Here is a 23,684-nt window from a genome sequence, read left to right as displayed (position 1 = left end):
TCTTTTTTTCTTGTGGAACCAGCACTGTTTATTTTCCCACCCCATAGGAGGCACCACAACACCTCAGCCTGCAGCGGAGCTGGTTATTTAAAATCAGAAAGGCCTGTTGGGTGCGAGCGGACAGCTGGGATTAACTAGGGCAGGACTGTGTTGGCTGCCTGCTGCTGGGGATCAAGACTCAGAGTTTCAGGCAGTTATTAGTAACAGGCTTTATTCAAGTTTCAAAGAGTTATCTCTCAATAATAGAAAAATAGAATCTTCCATTTACAGGCTGATTTGACACCAACAGCGGTACAAATATTACTCTAAGAAAGAAAGACCAGTGGTAGAAGTGTTTGTATTCAGGCCCAGTCAGGCTTTAACCCCTGCCCAGCAGCATTACAACAGCACGGTAAAGGCCAGCTCTCCCTCACATGGAAACAAACTTGGTACCTTTGGGGTCCAGTGGTTGTTTTTGAAGATAAAACACCTGATTTCCAGCTGCTGTTCCAGATTGGAGGGCTGGCAGCTGGTTGGCAATCCCTGCAGCGAGGACAGGGCAGTTCAGCCACTGTGAGCAAGGGCTATGGCAGGGACTTGTGGACAAGGGCACAGCATGCTAAGCCTAGCCCTGCAGCTCGCTCAGCTCGCGCTGGCCTGGCCAAGCTTGGCTCTCTTCCCTTCCCTGGGTGGGATGACTCCAGGCTGTGGCACCCCAGGAGCAGCCCACGCAGAACCTGCAACAGGTACAGAACACAAGAATGAAATGTTTTACCTGAAACGTCTGTCTATGTTGCTGTATGGTACCAAAATGGCAGCAATCAGACAGCATCTGTCACACGCTGCCAGGACTGAGGATTCAGTAAAATGCCCTGGCCCTGTGCCACTGTGTGCCAGCCCTTGAGCCAGCTGCTGTGCCCAGAGGAATACTGCAGGTTCACCACGTGCTGCCTCTATTGCAACATTGACCAGAAAACTTTGTTTTAAAGCCTGAGCTCAGTCTTCACCATCCTTAAGGCAAACTTTACGCTACAGACAATGTATCCTGCATCTTAAAAAACCTTTGCCACTGCTCAGGCAAGAAGGCACCTTTCTGAAGTGCCTGTGCCTCAACTTCACCTCCTGTTTCCCTCACCTACTGGAGGGAACAAAGGAGGGAACCATTTCTTCTCCTGCTGCAGCAGAGGAACCCCTTATCCATCCACGTGTGTGGAAGCGGCCCCATGGCTTGTGCCCTGCATCCTCTCATGGCACCCAATGCCTCACTCCTGTTTGCTCCACCTGGAGCAGCAGACCAAGAGAAGCAGGCGGTGATTGCAGCAGGGCCAGGCCAGAATCAAGGGAACGTCTTGGCTGGAGGGATCCTGCAGCTGGGTTAGGCACGGGTTTAACAGTCTAAGTCTGAGCAGCCCGGTAACAGCCAGTTCGGAGCGGCAGGGTGAGGCGCAGAGCACAGTACCTCCCTCTCTGCTCAGCCGGGACTCTGGATAAGTGCCTGGCTCTGGTGCTGAACATCCTCTGCCTCACAGGCAGCAGCAGTGAAGGTGTGGGTGGCCTCCCCGTTCAGCTCCCTTAGTGGCTCATAGAGATAGGAACCGCTCCTCCGGCGCTGCACCAATCTGGCCTGCAGGAAGAAGCCAATGTTCCCCATGGCGCTGAGCACCAGGAGCAGAGCCAGGACAGAAGTCAGGAAGATCCAGGTGTTTCTGTCAGACAGAAGAAAAATCCACATAAGCAACTTCTCCTGTCCTGCTTTCAAGTGTTCCCAATGTGCAAATTACTTCTCAAGGTTTTTACTCCATTCTCCACCATCACAACTGGACGGTTCTACTCTTGGGTAGGTGGGGATAGGTGGGAACATGCTCTGTGAAAGCCTTGGAAAGGCTGCTCTGGCAGTCAAAGCAAGCAGACGTGCAGCTTTCCACGTTGTTCCCAAGGGGCTGGCTGTGCCTGCAGAGCAGCTGCAGCTTCCCCAGTGCCACAGACACTGAGCTGTGTCCATGTCTGGTGCACACACAGTGCTGCCCACAGGGCTGTGGGCACCCATTGCCGGCTTATGTTGAGCTTCTCAATCATGGAATAGTTTGGGCTGGAAGGGACATTAAAGCTCATCCAGTTCCACCCCCTGCCATGGGCAGGGACACCTCCCACGGGATTAGGGGCTCAAAACCCCATCCAACCTGGCCTTGAACACCTCCAGGGATGGGGCAGCCACCACTGCTCTGGGCAACCTAGGCCAGGGCCTCCCCAACCTCACAGCCAAATATTTCTTCCCACAATCTCATCCTAATCTCCCCTCTTCCAGATTAAACCCACACCCCTTCGTGTTCTCCCTGCACTCCCTGATCAAGAGTCCCTCCCCAGCTTTCTTGGAGCCCCTTTCACTACTGGAAGCTGCTCTAAGGACTCCCCGTAGCCTTCTCTCCTCCAGGCTGAACAACCCCGATTCTCTCAGCCTGTCCTTGTATGGGAGGTGCTCCAGCCCTTGGATCATGTCTGTGCCCTCCTCTGACCTCACTCCCACAGCTCCACATCCTTCCTGTGCTGAGGACTCTGGAACCGGACACAGGACTCCAGGTGGGGTCTCACCAGAGCGGAGCAGAGGGGCAGAACCCCCTCCCTGGCCCTGGTGATCCCACTGCTTTCGATGCAGCCCAGGACACGGTTGGTTTCTGGGCTGCGAGTGCACATTGCCGGCTCATGTTGAGCTTCTTGTCAATCAGCATCCTGAGTCCTTCTCCTCAGGGCTGCTCCCAACCCATTCTCCACCCAACCTGGGTTTGTGCTGGGATTGCCCCAAACCAGATGCAGGACTTTGCCCTTGGCTTTGTTGAACTCCATGAGGTTCTCACAGCCCCACCTCTCCAGCCTGTCCAGGTGCCTCTGGATGCCATCCCTTCCCTCCAGCGCATTGACTGTGCCACACAGCTTGGTGCTATTGGCAAACATGCTGAGGGTGCCCTCAATCCCACTCTCCATGTCTGCAACAAAGATGTTAAACAATACCAGTCCTGATACTGACCCCTGTGGAAAAGCACTCGTCACCAGTCTCCACTTGTGACACTGAGCCACTGACCACAACTCTTTTGAGTGCAGCCATCCAGCTCTAACCAACTGCGAACTGCAGCATGGTGGGCTCAGAGTACCAGAGGTCACTGATGGGGGTTTCAGCTCCATTTTTATCTGTTTGCCTTCCTTAACCCCATCTTTCCCATAGGGAGAGCTGTAGGTGATGTAACAAAGGCACAACACAGATGCTCTGGGCAAGGCAGCAGCAGGTCTGATGCTGCCATGGCACCAGAAGTGGGTGGGAAGAGCCCCAGCTGGCAGTGAGCAACTGAGGGCACGGCCTCAATGCGCCCAGATACATGGGTGGGATGAGTACCACACACTTACTGTGACAGAGAGAACTTGTCTTCATTCCTTCCCTTGTTCTGGGAAGCCAAACACTGCCCAGCTGGAAAATAAAAACCAGAGGGATAGAAGCAATGCTGGGGAGAGGGTGTACAATTCCACTGAGAAAGGCAAGTTTAGCTGAGGTGGCAGCCAGTGGGCACTGGTCACAAAGCAAACAGAGCATCACTCCCCAAAGCTGCTCTTCCCCTGCCCCAGCAATACCTGTGTTTAACTGCTCCTGCACTGCCGCATCGGCGCTGGTGTTACAGCTGCCTGTCCGCCGGTCGCAGGGACACAGGTGTTCACAGGCACATTGGTTCTGGCAGCCTGTCCCGTACCAGCCCATGGGACACTCTGCAGAACACAGGACACAGCAGTTGGCCACTGTCAGAGCTCCACATGCTTTGAAGCCATCTAGGTTGTCCCTGCAGCTCAACTGTGCCTGTTCCCCCTGCTGCTCCAGCTCTGGGCTAGGCAGGAAGGGCACACTCAGAGCTCCAGGAGTGGCTCAACCCTCACCTACAGCTCACTGAGGTGTTCATGTTGCTTCTGTCACCACAGCAATCTCTGGCCTTATTGCTTCCCATCAATTTTTCTCTCTGCCACATCTGCACCCCAGCCCTGCTGTTTGACTCATAAGCCAAGGGGGAAGGGAGCAGCAGTGGCCAATCACTAAGGGCGCAACAAACTCCAAATCCTGCCCTGACAGAGTGGTTCTGCCTGCCCACCCAGCCTCCTGCAGCCTGAGAGCACTGAACTGCAAGTTAACTGCTGTGATTTTGTTTACTTCACAGAGAGGATTTTGTAAAGCAGGGATTGGGCTGGCTGAGTGCTCCCAGGCTGGGAACAAAGTCCCCTAACCACGCACACACGATGTTTGCACCCACACTGCTATTAACTTCTCCTGTCAGCATAGCCGGCTGCTCAATCAGATACAGGGAGGGCCTGAGCCCTTCAGAAAAGCTGGCGTGGTTACACAATGTCAAACATCACTGGCTCCATGAGCACAAGCACACACACAGACGGAGTTTGAAGGCTGCCAGCCAGAACTGCCCTTTGCAGCCTTTCCCCCTCACTGACTGGGATCATGTGAAGCCCAGGTGAGGGCAGGGGCCAGTGCAGCCCCCTCGAGAGAAGGATGTTTGAGCATCCAGGTTCTACACTCACTCACCACCTTCGGAAAGCAACACGGATCTCTGGGGCAGAGACTGAGCAGGGACCCACAATTTTCTAATGATGAAGAAAACACCTCTTTCCTCTCTGCTACCTCCTTGTTTTTCTAGCTGATTTGGGTCCAACAGACAAGTGCTGGGAGCTGGCAGGTTATGCTCCGAAGTGAAGTCCAGGCCTGAGCCTGCCTGGCAGCCCTTGTGCTTGCTTTGCCTGCACGAGGTGGCTCAGAGGTGAAACCAGAGCCTCTCCACAGCCCAGGCAGTTCCTCAGAGCAGCCCTTACCATGCTCGCAGCTGGTGCCGTAGTACCCTGCCGGGCAGGAGCAGGCTCCATGCATAGGATCACATAGGCCACCGTTCTGGCACTGGCATTTCTGGGTGCACGCGGCCCCATAAAACCCACTCACACAAGCTGCAGGAGACAAGCAGAGATCTCATCAGGCCCCAGTTACAAAGATGGCAACCCCACCCCACGTTCCCATCATGAAGCAGTCACTGGCACAGGGCGCTGTTGGCTGCTCAGAGAACAGAAGCTGAGGCCAGGCCACATGCTTCACACAAGGCCGATCTTAAGATGCTCAGGCTGCAATTAAAACTCACACTGACAAAAGAGAGCAGTGCACTCTGCAGCCTCTCCCCTGGCTCTTCCTCTTGCGGAGTCCCTGCCATCACAGGGAAAAGGGTCACACCAGCCTTTCACAGGCTGTGAGGGAGCGGAGTGGGAGTCAGCATTACCTTCACTGCAGTTGCTGCCCATCCAGCCGGCATCACAGAAGCATCCAGCTGCAAAAACACAAACAAGCATTAATCACAGCACAGAACAACTTGGAAATAGCAGGAATTTAAAATAAGGAGCTTCCGCTCTTGAGGTGCCCTCCTGACATTCCTTGACCCTGCTAGGGAACCCACAGCAGAGGAATCCTGAACTTGTACACAGGTTAGGGTCAAACACGCACCCGCTGCCAAACAGAGCAGAACCTCCTGCTGGTTGGGTTTTGAGAGATTGACCTGTGTCAAGGAGCCAGAAGGCCAAACGTATGCTGCGCTGCATTGAAATAAGCATCACCAGCAGGGCCAGGGAGGTAATTCTGCCCCTTGATTCCGCTCTTGTGAGACCCCACCTGGAAGATTGTGTCCAGTTCTGGAATCCCCAACAGAAGAAGGGCACGGATCTGTTGGAGTGGGTCCAGAGGAGGGCTACAAAGATGATGGGCAACAAGCAGGAGGAGCTGGAAGCTATGGTGCTACTTGAAAGCTATGATCTGGTTGCCATCATGGAAACGTTGTGGGACGAGTCCCATGACTGGAATGTGGCTATCGATGGCTACAGGCTGTTCAGGAGAGACAGACACGGAAGGAGGGGTGGAGGTGTTGCCCTCTATCTCAGGAAAGGGATAGAATGTGAAGAGCTGTCGTTGAAGAATAGCCACGAACAGGTTGAAAGCTTGTGGGTAAAAATTAAAGATGGAAGAACCAATGGGAACCTTGTGGTTGGTGTATACTAGAGGCCACCCAATCAAGGTGAGACAACTGATGAAGCCTTCTTCCTCCAGCTACAGGAGGCTTCATGCTCGCAAGCTCTCATCCTACTCAGGGACTTCAACCACCCAGACACATGCTGGAAAAGTAGCACGGCAAGCTGTAGGCAATCCAGGAGACTCCTGGAGTGCATCACAGATAATTTCTTAGTCCAGCTGATAGAGACCCCAGCCCAAGGAGAAGCAATACTGGACCTTATGGTCACCAATACAAGTGAACTCATCAGTGACGTTAGGATCGGTGGCAGCCTGGGTTGCAGTGATCATGCACTGGTGGAGTTCAAGGTCCAGAGGGATACGGGACAGGTGAGGAATATAGTCAGGACACCACATTTCAGGAAAGCAGACGTCCAGCTCTTCAAGGAATTACTCGGTAAGACCCCCTGGGACATGGAGCGGAGAGAGACAAGGGAGAAAAGGAAGCGGAACAGAACTGGAAAATATTTGAGGAAGCTTTCCACAGGGCACAAGAGCGCTCAGTCCCCGTATGTAGAAAATCAGGCAGGAAAGCAAAGAGACCAGCATGGCTGAGTCAAGACCTGCTGGTTAAACTAAAAAAGAAGGAACTCCACAGGCAGTGCAAGCAGGGACAAGGAACCTGGGACGTGTATAGAGACACTGCCCAATTGTGTGGGGATGAAGTCAGGAAGGCCAAGGCGCAGCTGGAGCTGAACTTAGCAAGGGAAGTAAAGATCAACAAGAAGGGCTTTTACAGGTCCATCAATCAAAAGAGGAAGATCAAAGAGAACGTACCCCCACTGATGACTGGAAATGGGGATCATGTATCAACAGATGAGGAAAAGGCTGATGTACTCAACAACTTTTTTTTGCCTCAGTATTTACTGATAACTGCTCTCATCACCCCTCCTGGGTCATGGGACAGCAAGAGGGTGACCGGGAAGGTAAACCCCCTCCCACAGTAGAGGAGGATCAGCTTTGCAAACACCTGAGGAACCTGAACATATATAAGTCCATGGGACCTGATGAGATGCATCCCAGAGTCCTGAGGGAATTGGCAGATGTGGTTGCCAAGCCACTCTCCATGATATTTGAGAAGTCATGGCAATCAGGAGAAGTCCCTGGTGACTGGAAGAAGGGTAATGTTGTGCCCATTTTTAAAAAGGATAGAAAAGACAACCCTGAGAACTACCAACCTGTCAGTCTCATCACTGTGCCTGGGAAGATCGTGGAACAGATCCTTCTAGAAGCTATGCTAAAGCACATGGAGGACATGGAGGTGATTAACGGCAGCCAGCATGGCTTCATCAGGGGCAAGTTCTGTCTGACCCACTTGGTGGCTTTCTATGATGGGGTAAGCGCAGCAGCAGACACAGGTAAACTGACGGATGTGATCTATCTAGACTTCTGTAAAGCCTTTGACACAGTCCCACACAACATCCTTCTCTGTAAATTGGATATGGATTTGATGGGTGGACATAAGGTGGATATGCTTATACTGCTTGGATGGTCGTATTCAGAGAGTAGTGGTCAATGGCTCAAAGTCCAGATGGAGATCCATGACAAGTGGTGTCCCTCAGGGGTCCATACCGGGACCCATGCTGTTTAATATCTTTATGAATTGTATTGACAGAGAGATTGAGTGCACCCTCAGCAAGTTTGCGGATGACACCAAGCTGAGTGGTGTATTTGCCACACCGGAAGGATGGGATGTCATCCAGAGGGACCTGGACCGGCTGGAGAAGTGAGCCTCTGAGAACCTCATGAGGTTCAACAAGGCCAAGTGTAAGGTCCTGCACCTGGGTCAGGGCAATCCTCGTTTTCAGTACACAATGGGGGATGACGTGCTTGAAAGCAGCTCTGCAGAGAAGGACTTTGGGGTGCTGGTCGATGAGAAGCCCGACATGAGCCAATGTGCACTCACAGCCCAGAAAGCCAACCGTATCCTGGGATGCATCAAAAAAAGCGTGACCAGCAGGTCGAGGAAAATGATTCTGCACCTCTATTCCTCTCTTGTGAGACCTCATTTGGAATACTGCGTCCAGTTCTGGAATCCTCTATGTAAGAAGGAGATGGAGCTGTTGTAACGGGTCCAGAGGAGGGCTATAAAGATGATCAGAGGGCTAGAGCACCTTCCCTATGAGGACAGGCTGAGAGAGTTGGGCTTGTTCAGCCTAGAGAAGAGAAGGCTAAGAAGAGATCTTATAGCAACCTTCCAGTACCTGAAGGGCCTACAAGAAAGCTGTAGAGGGGCTATTCATAAAGGCTTGTGGATAGAACCGGAGGGAATGGGTATAAACTGAAGAGGGGCAGATTTAGGCTGGACATTAGGAAGAATTTCTTCACCATGAGTGGTGAGGCACTGGCACAGGTTGCCCAGGGAAGTTGTGTCTGCCCCATCCCTGGAGGTGTTCAAGGCCAGGTTGGACGGGGCCTTGGACAGCCTGATCCAGCGGGAGGTGTCCCTGCCATGGGCAGGACATGGGTGGAACTGGATGAGCTTTGAGGTCCCTTCCAACTTAAACCATTCTATGATTCCAAACACCTGCACCCACTGAGCTCTATCCAGCCCCCTCCCTGGGGCAACAGGCTGCTAGCTGGTTCACAGAAGTGGCAGAGAAACAGGAGAATATGACTGGACAGGCTCAGAGAGCAGGAGCTGGGTGCTGTATGTTATGACAGTCCCTAGACTCCAAGTGAGCTCTTGAAGCACAGCAATTGCACACTGGTAAAAGCCATGAAGCAGAAGAGTTAGGTAGAGAAGGAAAAACAAAGGGTAGGGGTCAGGACTTGGCTGCTTTGCCAGAGCACAACATGCCGCCCTGCCAATCAGCAGATCTGTAGCCCCAGGGGGCAGGAAGGGAAACAGAGACAGAGTTAGGCATCAAGTCCTATTCGAGGTGTCATTTCCATACCCAAGTCCCAATCTAGCACTGCTGCTGTCTCCCAAAGGCAACAAACATGTTCTGACCACCTCTACTGCTGCTCCAGAGGCTGGTGGGAATGTGGAGAGGAGCTACACACACACAGGAGGCAGGACAAGCGCTAGGGACGCGGCACCCGCTGGCCTGACAATCCCTGCCAGCGGCACTAGGACAGGCTCCCAGGCGGGGAAGCCTCTCCAAAGACCACTGCTCTCTGTGGCAAAGGAAGCAGCTACCGGTGGTGCCAGCTCACATGAGCTATGCTCCATCACACCAGGCTGGGAAAGGGCATCGTGGGCCAGCTGAGACTACACGCTGCGATGCATGGAGGGCTTACTACGGTGCTGCACAGGCAGGAGAGTGAATCCACGAGAATACACTGCCCAGGCCCACACTTTGGAACACAAAACATACATGTAGCGCTCCAGGATTGGGGAAGAGGAGCTGGAAAGCTGCCTGGCAGAGAAAGACTTGGGGGCGTTGGTCAACAGCTGACTGAACATGAGCCAACAGTGTGCCCAAGTGGCCAAGAAAGTCAATAGTATCTTGGCTTGTGTCAGAAACAGCGTGGCCAGCAGGAGCAGGGAAGTGACTCTGCCCCTGCACTCAGCACTGGTGAGGCCACGCCTTGAATACTGTGTTCAGTTTTGGCCCCTCACTATCAGAAAGACATTGAGGTCCTGGAGTGTGTCCAGAGAAGGGAACAGAAGTGGAAAGGGGCTGGAGAAGAAGTTTTAAGAGGAGCAGCTGAAGGAACTGGGGTTGTTCAGCCTGAAGGAGGCCAAAGGGAGACCTTATTGCTCTCTACAACTACCTAAAAGGAGATTGTAGAGTGGTGGGTGTTGGTCTCTTCTCTCAGGTGATATGTGATAGGACAAGAGGGAATAGCCTCAAGCTGCGTCAGGGGAGGTTTAGATTAGACATCAGGAAAGACTTCTTCACAGAAAGGGTTCCCAATTACTGGCAGAGGCTGCCCAGGGAGGTGGTGGAGTCCCCATCCCTGGAGATGTTTAAAAGGCGGGGAGATAAGGTGCTTGGGGATATGATTTAGTAGTGGACAGGTACAGTTATAACTGATGATCTGTAAGGTCTTTTCCAACCTAATGATTCTATGATTCCCCTGCAGCTGCCCCTGGGCACCCACCGGCACCTCTGTGTTGGAAGATGTGGGCACTCCAACTCACCGCTGGTGCAGACACCGTGCTGGCTGCAGTTGGCTGGGCCGCAGTCCAGTACATCACAGGCTGGGCCGCTCCAGAAGCTGCCAGTGCAGTGGCACTCGCCATCTATGCAGTCTCCATGGCCGTTGCAGTCCACAGGCTCACAGGCAGGCTCATGGACACACAAGATGGTCGAGATGCTCCGTGGGCAGCGCCACATGTTGTCAAAGGAGCTGGGAACAGTAGAGTGGTGCCACTCGGTGTGCAAGCACTGTGATGCTCCCACCACCACATGAAACCAGCTGATATAACCTACAAATTCTCATCCTGATTTACACTGACTCCCACCTTCCCATCATTAATGTTCTTGTTTGCCAATGTGTTAACAAAGTGTTAACTCTTATTTGACAGGAGTCATTTCAAACATGGAATTTCAGAAGGCAACAGAGAATCTCTCTCTCCGGGTGGTCCCAGCTTAACTCTGGTGCTCAACACACCTTTTCTTGAATATTATTTGCTTTGCTATAAGTGATGGCATTGCAGTTATAGCAATGCTTGGCTTTCAGCTGTCAGACAGCAAACTGAATGTTAAATCCCTTCATATTCACAGTCAGAAATTACCAAAAAGCTAAAATTAAAGTAAAATATTCTTTGGGTTCCCTCATGCGAAGCAGGGCAGAGTCTCCAAGCCAGTGTTTCTCTGCCACACCAACAAGCTGTTGACCATTCTCTGCAAACTCCCATGGAGACGCAGCTCTGAATCTCCCAGCATAAGAGACACTTCCTTATCTGATTCCCACATCAGGCCATTCAGTCACACACACAGCTCTGCCTGTCTGAAAACAGCTAAACTTTAATCCCAGATGACTAAGTGGAAAAAATATGTTGTCACTTTAAATTTCAGAGTCTCTCTCTCCCTCACAACCTGTCACTTGCCTTGATGCTGTGACACCCCACAACACAGAGCGGTGTCAAGGGGCTGGGCTGCAGTCTGCATGCCAGCAGGGCCTGCAAGTTCACTGGAGCAGCCCTGGAAACATACATCAGCACCTACCAGTGCTCAGAAGGGTAGCTGGCGAGGGTCCCGTTTAAGACCAGCGTTGCAGATCCTCCTCCATCGAGGTTGATGGCATTGACAATTCCCTGCTGCTTCAGAAATTCAGCCATTTCCCAGAGGGTGACCCTGCAAAAGCAAGCAGTCACTCCTTGCTCATTCATGCTACCCGACTTCAATGAAATTGCTACACTAGGAGCTCAGTCCCTACCCTCAGGGGAAGGGTGAAGCTCTCAGGGATCCTGAGGGATCCCAGGGATGCTTACTCACTGCCTGGAATCTGCATCAGCCTCTCAGGCTCTGCCAGACAGACACCCAGCAGCAGTGCCTGCAGCTGACCTCGAGCTCTGCAAGGCTCTGCCTTCAAACGCAGCCCTGGTAGCCACACAGCCCCTCCAGTACCCCGGACAGAATCCAAGGTCGATCCCACATGGGCCCCATAGCCTCACCATAGCCCTCGCCTTACCCTCTGGATTCAGTCTGTCCATCCACATGAACCAGGACCAGACGCCCCTGCCTGTCGTGTCCCACCGCCGTCCTGGCTGATATCACATTGATGAACCTGTCAAAGGTTCCTGTGCAGGAGGGAATCGTTCACACACAGCTGAGTGACAGAGCTGACTGCTCAGACACATCTGCCTGCAAAACAGCTCCCAGCAGGGAGCTCGGCTAAACCGAAACACAATTGAGAACAGAGCCTGGGTTCCTCATGTTCATCCAAGCCCATCTAAGAGTAACATTTCCAAAAGCACTAGTTAAGTTTTTGTCTGGTACAGGGACAAAGAAGGGAATTTTCTGCCCTGTTTTAAACTCCTGTAAGAGGCATCTGCTTTGTGTCCCTGGAGAAGCACAGACACCAGCCATGCCACCACTCTTTCCAGTCCTCACCAAATACTCTTCCATGCCCTGCACTGCTGCACTAGCCACAGACTCAGGGTGAAGCAGCACAGAAGAAATGTAGACCTCTTAAATGAGTGGCACACTCCAACTGGACAAGATGGTTTCCACTGCTACCCCCTCCATCCAACACCCTCATCAGAAGGAAAATTTGCGTCCAGGCTAAAGCTGGGCTTCATCATATTTACCTGTGGTTTGAATTTCATCACATTCAGCTGTTCGACTGTGATTGACGTACACTTCCCCATCTCTTAGGAGCCAAACTACCCCGCTCACGAGCTGAACAAAAGGGTTTGCTTGATCCAAGACATCTTCCTCTGACAGGTAACTAGGAAAGAGAGCAGGAGGGATTACCCACAGGCACAGCAGTGTCACATAAGCTGCCAGCAGGCTCTAGAAGCAGCAAGAAGGGGACAAGGTGGCTAGAGGAAGGCCAGCCGCACCCACAACTAGAAGCCAAGCTGTGAAAACCGCACTTCAGCAGACTGGACCCTGTTTTCTGCCATCCTGCACAAAAGCACTGTTAATGACAGTCCCAGGCCACTGTGCATGAAACAGCTCCCAACAACAATGTGGCCAGCAGACCAGAGCCAGGACAAGAAAAGCAGAAAGTATCTAGCAGAACATGAGGGCAGAGCCATCACCAAACACTCAGGAATTTGTTGAAGCAGCTGTAACAACTTGCCACCTGTCAGCTTCCCTTCTGCAAAACTGACATCAAACACTTTTTTAGAGGTTTCTCAGCAGCAGCACCCAGCCTGCCTACAGCAGTGCTGCAGGGAAGGCACTGCCGGCTGCTCCCTGCTCCCCTCCTACTAGGACAGAGCTTCCTCAGCTTCTGCAGACAGCAAAACCTTCCACTGAACAGTCGGTAAAAGGACTGTCCAGTGGCCATTCCATACATGCCACTGGAGGGTGCTTTCCAAGGGATAGCCTTCTTTTAGGAATTAGGGTGCTAAGTAACGCTGGCCTGGTGCTGACAGGAGAGTTCAGCCACCAAACGGCTCTGCTTGCACTGTGAACTCTGCCTATGGTGTTTGTTTCAACCCTGACTGCTCTATGTGCTCCAGCCACATCTTGTGCAAGCTGGATGTTCAGCTTTTAGTGTTTAAGTATCCATGACTGTAGCCAAAACTTTTTGCTTTGTAGAAAAGTGTAACCAAAAATACCTGAATGGAAAACATGCAAAAAGAAATCCCTTTGCCAAGGGGAAGGGAACACAAAGACAAAACAAGCACAGCTGAGAAAGGATCACAGTTCATAGCAGCCGGAGCACAGGTAACGCCTGCCATGGTTCCTCGCCGTGGCAGAGGCAGCAGCTTTGTGAGCTGCGTGTCCTGCTGCTGGTGACGCAATGTGGAAGGGTCAAGAGCAAAGTGCTCTCCTCACTGCCCTGACAGACCAGATTGCTGACACCAACACTATTTCTAGTGCCACATTCTGGAAGCCACAAAGACACAAAGCAGCCACCACCACACAGGGTGCCATGGCTGCATTTGACACGGAAACCCTTCCCGAGCAGGAGAACAGCACAGCAGAACTGAGATCAAGGACCCTGCAGCTGCTGCTGATCCCCTCACAGAAGCCCCCTCACAGAAGCCCCCTCACTGAAGCAGACATCACCAACTCCACCACGTAAGCCAAGGCCGTGGTTCCGTGGGCTGGCTCTGGGCTGGCACAGTCAGTTGGGCTTTGCAGGGGCCCTTGCTGAGGGTACGGGGAAGTGGGCTAACAGGAGGGTGAGGAATGCAGCAGCTTCCAGCTTGATTCTCAGTCTTCTAAGATCATCAGAAAGACCTTTGGGAAGCCTTGAGGACCTCTGGCTGCCTGCTGCTGGGGAAGGGCACCTCCCAGGGGCCGTTACTTCCAGCAGGCACTAATGTCCCTCTGTCAGGTGCTCCTCATCAGAGAGTGATTTGTGCTTGTGTCTCCACAAGGAGACGTTAAACCTCACCCATAAGGATGAGGTTTAACAAGGCCAAGTGCTGAGTCCTATACTTGGGACACAACAACCCCTTGCAGTGCTTGGAGAAGAGTGGCTGGAAAGCTGCCTGGCAGAGTACGACCTCGGGGTGCTGGCTGACAGCAGCTGAACATGAGCCAGCAGTGGCCAAGAAGGCCAGGAAGGCCAATGGCATCTTGGCATGTATCAGAAACAGCGTGGCCAGCAGGTCCAGGGAAGTGATTGTGACCCTGGACTTGGCACTGTTGAGGCTCCAACTTGAATCTCACGTTCAGGTTTGGAGCCCTCTCTACAAGGACACTGAGGTCCTGGAGTGCATCCAGAGAAGGGAACAGAGCTAGGGAAGGGGCTGGAGAACAAGGGGAGCTCCCCTCAGGAGCTGCTGAGGGACCTGGAGATTTTGGAGGCTGTCCTCATCGCTGTCCACAACTGCCTGAAAGGAAGCTGTGGTGAGGTGGATGCTAGTCTCTCTCCCAAGTGACAGGTGATAGGATGAGAGGGAATGGCCTCAAGCTGTGCCAGGGGCAGTTAAGAGTGGACATCAGGAGAAATTTCTTCGTGGAAAGGGTTCTCAAGCACTGGCAGAGGCTGCCCAGGAAGGTGGTGGAGTCTCCATCCGTGGAGGGATTTAAAAGGCAAGGAGATGAAGTGCTTAGGGATATGATTTAGTAGTGGACAGGTACAGTTGGAGTTGATGATCTCAAAGATCTTTTCCAACTTAGTGATTCCGATTCCAGCTGCTTTGGGAGTATTCGACAGGCCAGGAAGAGTCCATCTACCAGCCAGGCTGAGCCCACAGCTCCCAGAGATGAGAGATGCTGCGGCTTGTGCAACAGGAAGCTGGGAACTTGCAGAGGGCAGCGCCTGTGGTGAGCTGTGGTGACAGTGCCACAGGGCACAGCCTCCAGTCCCAACTTTGGCAGCCGTGGCACAGCAGATACCTCGATCCCGCTCACACTGTGGAGAACAGGGGCAGTTTTGGGCTGCAGGAATACCTGGTGCCTCTTGCTGAAGGCAGGGTCAAGTTAAACAGCGTCCCAGTGCATGCTGGCTAAGGAGCCAAGACAAGGAGCTACAGGAGACACATGAGCTGTGCAGCAGCAGGAACCACAGAATCACGGAATCATTAAAGAACTTTGACATAATCAACTCCCATTGCACCTGTCCACTACTAAATCATGCCCCCAAGCACCTCAACTACCCACTTTTTAAACACCTCCAGGGATGAGGACTCTGACCTTGGGAAGCTGTTCCAATGCCTCATAACTCCTTCTGTGAAGATTTTTTTCTTAGTGTCCAGTCTAAACCTCCCTTAATGCAGCTTAAGGCCATTCCTTCTTTTCCTATCACCCATCACTTGGGAGAAGAGACCAACACCCACCTCTCTACAACCTCCTTTTAGGTAGTTATAGAGTGACAAGGTCAATCTCCTCTTCTCCAGATGGTGAGAAAGAGGTGGACAAATCATCCCTAACAGCCTGCAGAAGCAACCCTCTAAACCTCAGCATGGCCAGGAGCCCCCAAGACAAACCCCAACATGATGAAGGCTGAAAGTCCATGAGCTCTGGCCCCAGGAGGAAGCCTGTCCGCAACCCAGGACCAGTGGCCTGGCAGCAGGCAAGGGGCTGGGAGCGCTGTGAAGCCTCTCTGCCTGATGAGCCTGACCCCCACTGCAGGCCCAGAGGTGGTGGGCAAGTGCTGTCCTGTCTGGAGAAGAGATGAGGCTTGGATATGGGGTGGCATGGGGAGACTACGGAGGCTGCTCCAAGCCCCAGACTGCTGTACCCACCACTCCTCCACATGGGCATCAACAGCACTGCCAGGGAAACCCGAAGTGCACCAAGAGTACAGGGTGACAGGTGAGGTGGCACAGCCAGCCTCCTCCTTAGCCGTGCTGGTGAGAAGGGCTTGAGAAGCAACAAGTGGACTCTGCATGTCAATACCCAGTAGCACAGCTAATACGGATTCATTTTTAACAAAGCTAGAACACTCTCCAAGGAAGGAGGGCCTGAACAAGAGGCAGAAGTGACTTCACTACACAGAGGCAGGCTGGTGAGGACAGATTCACCCTGGGGATAACACAGGAGAGAGATCATCCCCCGCGGTCAAGGGAGCAAGTGGAAAACAGGGCTGGGACATGAAGGTTTCAGGGTGACATGGACAAGAGAACTTGAAAAGACAACATAAAAGCAGAAGGGGATCTCAACTACACAGACACAAATAAGGAAGTGAGAGAGGACTTACAGGGGAGCTCTTGCCCTCTGGAAAATGAGCAGGTGCCTGCATGAAGCTGTACAGCAACACAGGCGATGCAAGCAGTACCAGCACAAACAGGAGGAACCGGAGCCAGTGCAGCTGCACGGCTACAATCTGGGATCACACAGACGCAGCAGGATAGAGTGTGATAGGAATGCTGCAAAGGAGTGCCACGGGAAGAGCCTGCACCCACGGAATGCAGTGGGAGAAGAGGGAAGCAGCTGCCCTTGGCGTGAGAGAGCAGCAGGAACGGCAGGAGCTCTGCTAGGCACTGCCCAGGAGCCAGCTGAAGGCTTACAGGTTCAGATGAGGGTTCTGGCAGATCAACGGGAGTAGCACGGTGGAGGTCTGAAACAGAGCATCTGGCCAGGAAACAGCAGGTAAGACCTGCTCGGGAAACTGGCAAAATCCTCATGTTGACAGGCCCTGGCACTTACAGGGGACTTCAACCACCCTAAGGCCTGCTGAAAGCACAGCACAGCAGAGCACTGGTAATCCTGGAGATGCCTGGATTTCTACTGAGCAGTAAATAACTTAAGACAATCTTTCTCACTGTAAAGAGCAGCCAATCGCAGGAACAGGTTTGCCCAGAAAAGTTGTGGAGTCTCCATCATCATAGATATTTAAAACCCAACTGCACACGACCTGGAGCAAGCCCTGCTCTCGTCAAACCCACACAGAGCAGGGTGCTGGACAAGGCACCTCCAGAGGTCCCTTCCAAGACCAGCACTTGGGTGCTGCCGCCAGAGCAGTTATGCAGTCCGCTCTGCCTCTCCTCTGTGGCAGGACAGAGACGTCTTGCCCTTCTGCCACGATCAAGTGTACCTGCTGCATGCAGGGAGAAGAGACAGAACCTAACCAGCTAGAGACCATCAGAGTCATTTATCCAGTTTCTCTTCATCCTAGGAAAAGAGCCAATGGCCAGAGGCAGCTCAGTGGGGTACAATCAGGACAGCCCTGATATAGGTGTTAGAAGCAGCCACATGCTCTAACGGGGAGAGGCTGAAGAGGTAGTGCCCCAGTGATCCCTGCCAGACTTCAGGGAGCAGAGTGCACTCTACAAACACCCCGGTCCTTACCCAAACACCATGGTACCATCCTTCTGGATGCCGAACTGAGCATTCTGCAGCCCTCCGGAGTTTTTGACCAGGGTGCCGTCGCTCACCACGTTCCCGAGGCACTCCCCAGTCTCCATGTCGAAGTACCCGCCATTCTGGGCCACCAAGCACCCCCTGAGCCTAGCGGTTTGCTCCACTGGTGCCCTGCGGTGCTGCTGGCAGCCGCCCGCACCGCCGGGCTCCAGCACTGACAGTGTACGCAGCGGATCCCGCACAAATGTGAAGTGCCCATACACAGCGCGGCGGTCTTGGCCATGCAGGGGGAGGTAGGAGACAAAGGTCCTGGTGGTGGCCACTGGGCCACTGCCTGTGGTGTCGCCTGGCCAGGCCTCGTGCGTGGCATTGCCATAGTGGAGGGGCTGGCAGTCTCGCACGTGGCGGTGTGGGTGTCGTGGGCCGTGCCGGGACGGCGGGTATGGCTGCAATGAGGCAGTGGGACTGCTGTGGTGGGAACACACTGTTACCCAACATGAGCATGGGGAGCAGCTGTGCCACTCATCTCGCTGAGTCCCGCACCCCCGGCCTGGCTGTCCCCTCCCCGGGGTCCCGGTGCCGCTGTTGCCCCCAAGTCCTGTCAAGTCCCGCAGCCCTGGCCCCGCGGGTCCCGGTGCCTCTGACCCTCTGCCCCTTTTCTCCCCATCCCGGGGTCCCGGTGCCGCTGTGCCCCCACCCCACCAGCCCGCCTGTCCCATCCCAGGGGTCCCAGTGCCGCTGTCACAGAATCATAGAATCATAGAACGGTTTGGGTTGGAAGGGACCTTTAAAGCCCATCCAGTTCCACCCCCCGCCATGGGCAGGGACACCTCCCACTGGATCAGGGGCTCAAAGCCCCACCCAACCTGGCCTTGAACATCTCCAGGAATGGGGCAGCCACCACCGCTCTGGGCAACCTGGGCCAGGGCCTCCCCACCCTCATGAAGAAATTCTTCCCAATGACTAGAATGTGTTCTCCCCGCCCCCTCTCGATCCCGCACCCCGTTTATCCCACCCCGGGTTCCGGTGCCGCTGTGCCCACTCCGTCCCGCCGATTCCCGCTGCCGCTGACCCACCCCGTCCCGCACCCCCTGTGCCGTTTCTCCCCGGCCCGGCCCCGCTGCCCCCCCCCGCCCCGCGGTCCCGACCCCGCTGCTCCCGCCTCACCCCGCGGCGCGCGCCGCCTGCAGCCATGCCAGCGCCGCCAGCGCCGCCAGCGCCGCGCGCCCCGCCAAGCCCGGGCCAGGCCGCCGCGCACCACCCCGCAGCGGCCTCGCCGCCATCTTGGGGGGCAGCAGCGCTCCTGGCGGCGGCGCGGGGACGGCGAGGGCTCGGGGCCGGGCTGGGCGGGGAACGGGCCGGGAGAGGCCCGAGAGGAAGGGCTTGGGGTGCTGGGGGAGGAGAAGCTCAACGTGAGCCGGCAGTGGGCGCACCCGTGTCCTGCGCTGCATCCATAGCAGTGGGACCAGCAGGTGAAGGAGGGGATGCTGCCCCTCTGCTCTGCTCTTGTGAGCCCCCCACCTGGAGCCCTGTGTCCAGTTCTGGAGTCCTCGAAAGAGGAAGGACACGGAGCTGTTGGAGCGAGTCCAGAGGAGGCCATGGAGATGATCCGAGGGCTGGAGCACCTCCCATACAAGGAGAGACCGAGAGTTGGGGTTGTTCAGCCTGGAGAAGAGAAGGCTCTGGGGAGGCTTTAGAGCAGCTTCTGGTACTGAAAGGGGCTCCAGGAAAGCTGGGGAGGGGCTCTGGATCAGGGAGTGCAGGGATGGGATGAGGGGGATGACTTTTAGCTGAAAGAGGAGAGATGGAGATGAGATCTTAGGTAGAAATGTTTTGCTGTGAGGGTGGGGAGGCCCTGGCCCAGGTTGCCCAGAGCAGTGGTGGCTGCCCCGTCCCTGGAGGTGTTCAAGGCCAGGTTGGATGGGGCTTTGATCCAGTGTGAGGTGTCCCTGCCCATGGCAGGGGGTGGGACTGGATGGGCTTTGAGGTCCCTTCAACACAAACCATTCCATGGTTGTATGATTTCTCTGCCACGGGGTGGCAGTGATTTAAGATTAGGAGTTGGAACATAGCAATACAACATCGGGATTCAATTAGAGTAGTTGTCAGGGAGAATTAATAGTTCTAAGCAGCTTGTCCATTGCTGTTTCATTTTCTAAGCTACAACGTGTGCTCACTGTGATCACAGTGAGAGGAGGGTGTGCACATTGTCTGGTTGTGTAGGCTTTGCAGCTGCAGTTTCTAAGTTGCGATACTGAAATGGCTGATATGGTGCACTAGAATAAACACCTCGTGAAGAGTGCATTTAAACAGACCATAACTGACTTGTACAGGATTTTGCAAATGTTAACATTGCTACATTTACTCTTAAACCAGGTGTCTGTATATTTGTTCACTTTAACCATTTTTTATGTTCTCCAGTTTACGAGCAGTACATCAATGAGGGAGCTGAGCTTCCATCATTAGTGCGTGTGACAACAGGTAAGGGTTTATTTGCGTAAACGTTCTTTCCATGCTAATACGGAAGACTATTTTCACTTTGTTCTATGCTGACTCTACTGTTGATGGTGAAGAGAGATGAGGTGCTGTTGTCTTTGTGTCTGGTCAGTTGGATCGTTACAGCCATGTCATCATGGCACATCTTTACAGAGGAGAAGCTCTCGTCCTGCCTGCCTGAGAAGAGCTGTGTGCTATAACACGGACAGAAGATTTTAAGCTCAGCATTGAGATGCTGCAGCAAAAGTAAGTACAATCTGATGTTTGGAGTGTGAAGCAGAAACTTTTTTATTTAGTGTTTGGAAAGACCTGCTCATCAAACAAGGGTTTGCCAGTAAGCTGTGTAGGCAGAAGGAATGTGTTTGGTTAATGGTCCTGCTAAGAGCAAACTAAACCACAGTATGATTTTTGAAGGGCCAGTTGTTCTGATGGAGTTTGCCCTGAGTTCTTTGTTTACCTTAGGGCTGTAGACAAACCTGAGGCTGGGGATGTGGATGGCCGACTCTTCTGAATGTGGAGTAAATAATGCTGGGTTCATGCTGTTCTCGAGGGGACTCGGTCCTCCCTGTGTCCTTGGGGTCTGCGTGTGGTGTCCTGTGTGTGCCTGGTACAACAGCAGTGTTCGCAAGTGGCACAGACCACACTATTTTCAGTAATCTTAAAAGTCATCAGATAAAAAAAAGACTATTATGTCTATTATTTTTTTTCTGGTTAAAACACGTAAAGAACCCCTGAAAGACTACTACAATGGATTGATAAATAAACTGCACTTGAAACACATCGAGATCTGTACACCGTGGCAGGAAGCTGAGGATTATCTGCTTTTGCTTGGTAAATAGTGGATTATGAGGTGGGCTTGAGAATGTGTGAAAAACCACTTAGCAAAGGCGGAGAGAGCTGCTGCAGGTCTGACATAGGAGCTGGTAGAACACAGGAAGGTAATGAAGGTGCTGATTAGTGACAGCTTCATGTGTGCTGTGCCTGGGTTTGATCATGCCACCAAAACTGCTCAATTTTCCTAACTACCGCTTTTCACTGCTCTCCTGAGAAGTAAGAGTAGTGCCTGCATGGCTGTTTCAGCCTGTTCTTTGTACTCTTAATTTCTTCTAACTGTGTGGAAATACAGCGTGCCTGTGCATCTTCCAGTGCACTGTCAGGGTCACCAGTAAATGAAATCATGAAAGTTTTGGCTGAGCAACCAAAAATAGCTGAAATCTAAATTAACAAGCCCTTGGAGTAGTGTTCCCTCAGCGTGTTCACTGGATTAGCATAAAGTGTCAGTAAGCTTAATAAAGTAGTAAAATACATATTCATCTTGATGTACGCTCAGCAGGTTTTGAGATGCCATACAGTTGGAAAACACTGTCTGTGCTTGGTTATTTTCAACTTGTGAAGATAATGTCTATAAAATCACACTGATTTCTCTGCTTTGAACTCACTTGAGCTGGAGGTGGCCGCTAGCGAGCCCTGTGGCTTATCCTGCCTAGATCTTACGGAGTTTTCCTGTGTGCTTAACCAATTCTAGCAGATTCAGAGGCAGAAAGGCTCTTCTAAGATATGTGCAATGTTTAAAATTCCCTTTCATTGAATTTGCCCTCACCTGGTGTGTTTCTAAAGCCAGACTGACCAGAAACAAAGCATATTGTACTTTTTTCCCCCGCGAGTGCTTGAAATTATGTCAGTCTGGATGGTGCTGCAAGCAGCCGCTGTTCCACTCGCATCACCCAAAGCAGAACATCAGTAGAAAGGTTTGCAGTGAGACTGGAGGAGGTGTTTGCAGAGAGCTCGGCCTCCATTCCGTTCTGTTTGCCTACCAGGCTCAGCAGACCTGGAGGTGTGTCTGCACAAGTCATCCAGCGGCTTGGATCTGCCCATGAAGGTGGTGGATATGTTCGGCTGTTTACCTGTGTGCGCGATATATTTTGCATGGTAAAAGCTTGCTTGTTCTGATGGAACTTAAGGGGGATCACATTAAATATCCTTACAAAGCAGTTCCACATCTGCTGTGCGTATCCAATGAGATCCTGCTGTTATGCCATAACAGTATGGGGTTTTAATTCAATAAGATAAATTAGGAATCAAGGTTGTTTTATTTAAGATCAGTTTAAAAAAATTAACACTAGTTTCTACAAAGTTGGGAGTGTTTAATGCAACCAGTTGCCTTAAAAACCGACCCCGTAATCCTTTGTTTCGGTGAGGGTTGAGTGTGCATGGTCACTCTGGCAATTCACTGCCTCTTGGGGAAACAGCAGCCCTTATAAATGAAGAGACGCTGTCTGTGGACATCTCGTGAGCTGGATCCTGGGCTGGGATAGTCTGACAGAGAGGGGAGAAACAGTCTTAACATGTAAAAGCTTTACTTTCTTTGTCAGGCCTGGAGCTCGTCTCTCCCCATCCAGGATCCCTGGGCTGCAGATGCCCTCTTGCAGTCCCTCCAGAGGTCACCACACGACTCCTAAACATGTTCTGTCCCACTCACTGCTTTCTGTCTCATGCTTTCTTCCATGGCTTCTCTTCACAGCTTACATGAACTTGTGAAGCACAATGAAAATGATCTGATATTCTGGGACTGGAATGAACTTACGGAACAACTGAAGGTAAAGACTGGACTGATTTCTCTTCATAGTAGCCACGGAGGTGCCACCATGTGAGCCATCTCCCCTCTGGCTGCCAGCTCTGTATTGTGCATTCTCAGAAGATACTGCTTTGCCTGGTGAATGCTATTGGTCTCACTTCTATTGGAATGTGGATACAAAGCTGGCAAGAACACTTAAATATTGTCATTGAGTGCTGTTTATGGGGTCAGACAGACAGCTCTCTCCTTCTGCAGCCTTGTAGTTGAGGGATAACTGTGGGGTGGCTGGAATGAGCCTGAAATGTGATGTGGAGGTGTTTTCTGTGGTCTTCTTTGTTTAACCTACAGATGCTTTTCTTGGGATTCCCTACACTGGAAGGGAAACTTCACAGCTTCAGGGAAAACCTCTGTACATCCAAGCAGCTGCGCTGGGATGAGAGTTGGGACCAGACTGTTCTTCCTTTGTTCAGGCAGAATGACTGACTGTGGAGGAGGAGGGAGTCAGAAAAGCAGATTCATTCCTGGAGATGCATGGATTTGATAAATAGCAAATAAACGCTTTGTATTGTCTGCATTTGCAGTTTTTAACTACTTCACCTTGGGAAAATGGTTTGGACACAGCTTTTCCTTTACAATTGGAGCTTGATGTGTAAGTAAGAACAGGGCTGAAGGTGCAGCCATGATGGTTTGTTGTGTGCCAGTGGTGGAAGTCCTGCTGGAAGGCATAATTCCCGTGCAGGAGAGCTTGTGCCTTGCCTTCTGGCCTGCCTTACCTTCCATATCACTTGTGGTGAACCTGTGGGAAGCGGGAAGGAAGTGGAGTTCCTCGAGGAACTTGTGTGAACACGATCTGTTACCTGTGCTGCTAAAAGGTTCCTTTTTGGTGAATGTACTCATATCCATTTCTCAGCTGTTGCCAGCTGGACCCGCTGTGCAGGAGGTGATTGGGGTATTTTTTTCTTGCAACTGAGAGGTACCTTTTATCAGAGTTATTGTACAGGGTACAGCAGGATTTGTTTTGTGAACCAGTTAATACTCTTGGCTTACCTTCCTTAGAGGTGTACTTTTCTAAGTGTACTCTGGTGTGATTTTATCAAGATGGAAACATTCAACTTCAGAGTTGTTTTCCTTTTTCCAGTCTGTGCACGAATATGACAGCAGAGCCATTCTATGATTTTATAACATTTAGACAACTCTGGCATTACCTGAAACAAGATAAGGGTAA

The 23,684-nt window shown here is 52.3% G+C and overlaps 1 protein-coding gene and 1 long non-coding RNA gene across 5 annotated transcripts; one reads left to right on the top strand and one right to left on the bottom strand.

Moving 5' to 3' along the window:
* Positions 1-187: 187 nt before the first annotated feature.
* Positions 188-19,400, bottom strand: NAGPA (N-acetylglucosamine-1-phosphodiester alpha-N-acetylglucosaminidase). Of its 4 annotated transcripts, none has more exons than XM_054080188.1 (12): positions 18,556-19,400; positions 17,377-17,853; positions 12,267-12,406; positions 11,648-11,756; positions 11,182-11,310; positions 10,152-10,360; positions 5,283-5,330; positions 4,831-4,959; positions 3,598-3,729; positions 3,376-3,436; positions 1,439-1,685; positions 188-716 (listed from the first exon to the last, which is right to left on the bottom strand). In XM_054080188.1, the coding sequence occupies exons 1-11, from the start codon at positions 19,398-19,400 to the stop codon at positions 1,451-1,453; spliced, it is 2,514 nt and encodes an 837-aa protein (XP_053936163.1). In that variant the 3' UTR covers positions 188-716; positions 1,439-1,450. The 4 variants fall into 4 exon arrangements, 2 of the variants coding, with proteins under 2 accessions (XP_053936163.1, XP_053936162.1); XM_054080187.1 differs by having other exon boundaries at positions 189-716; positions 17,377-17,856; XR_008452365.1 differs by lacking the exon at positions 188-716 and adding an exon at positions 2,840-2,960 and having other exon boundaries at positions 1,550-1,685; positions 17,377-17,856.
* LOC128853690 (uncharacterized) lies at positions 18,955-23,608 on the top strand. Its single transcript, XR_008452367.1, has 4 exons — positions 18,955-19,096; positions 19,810-19,869; positions 19,997-22,481; positions 22,808-23,608. It is a non-coding gene; the product is annotated as an uncharacterized LOC128853690 (long non-coding RNA).
* The last annotated feature ends 76 nt before the right edge of the window (positions 23,609-23,684 follow it).

Source organism: Cuculus canorus, chromosome 15, assembly GCF_017976375.1.
Source record: "Cuculus canorus isolate bCucCan1 chromosome 15, bCucCan1.pri, whole genome shotgun sequence".
Classification (NCBI taxonomy): Eukaryota; Metazoa; Chordata; class Aves; order Cuculiformes; family Cuculidae; genus Cuculus; species Cuculus canorus.
This window is presented reverse-complemented; position numbering and strand designations above follow the sequence as displayed.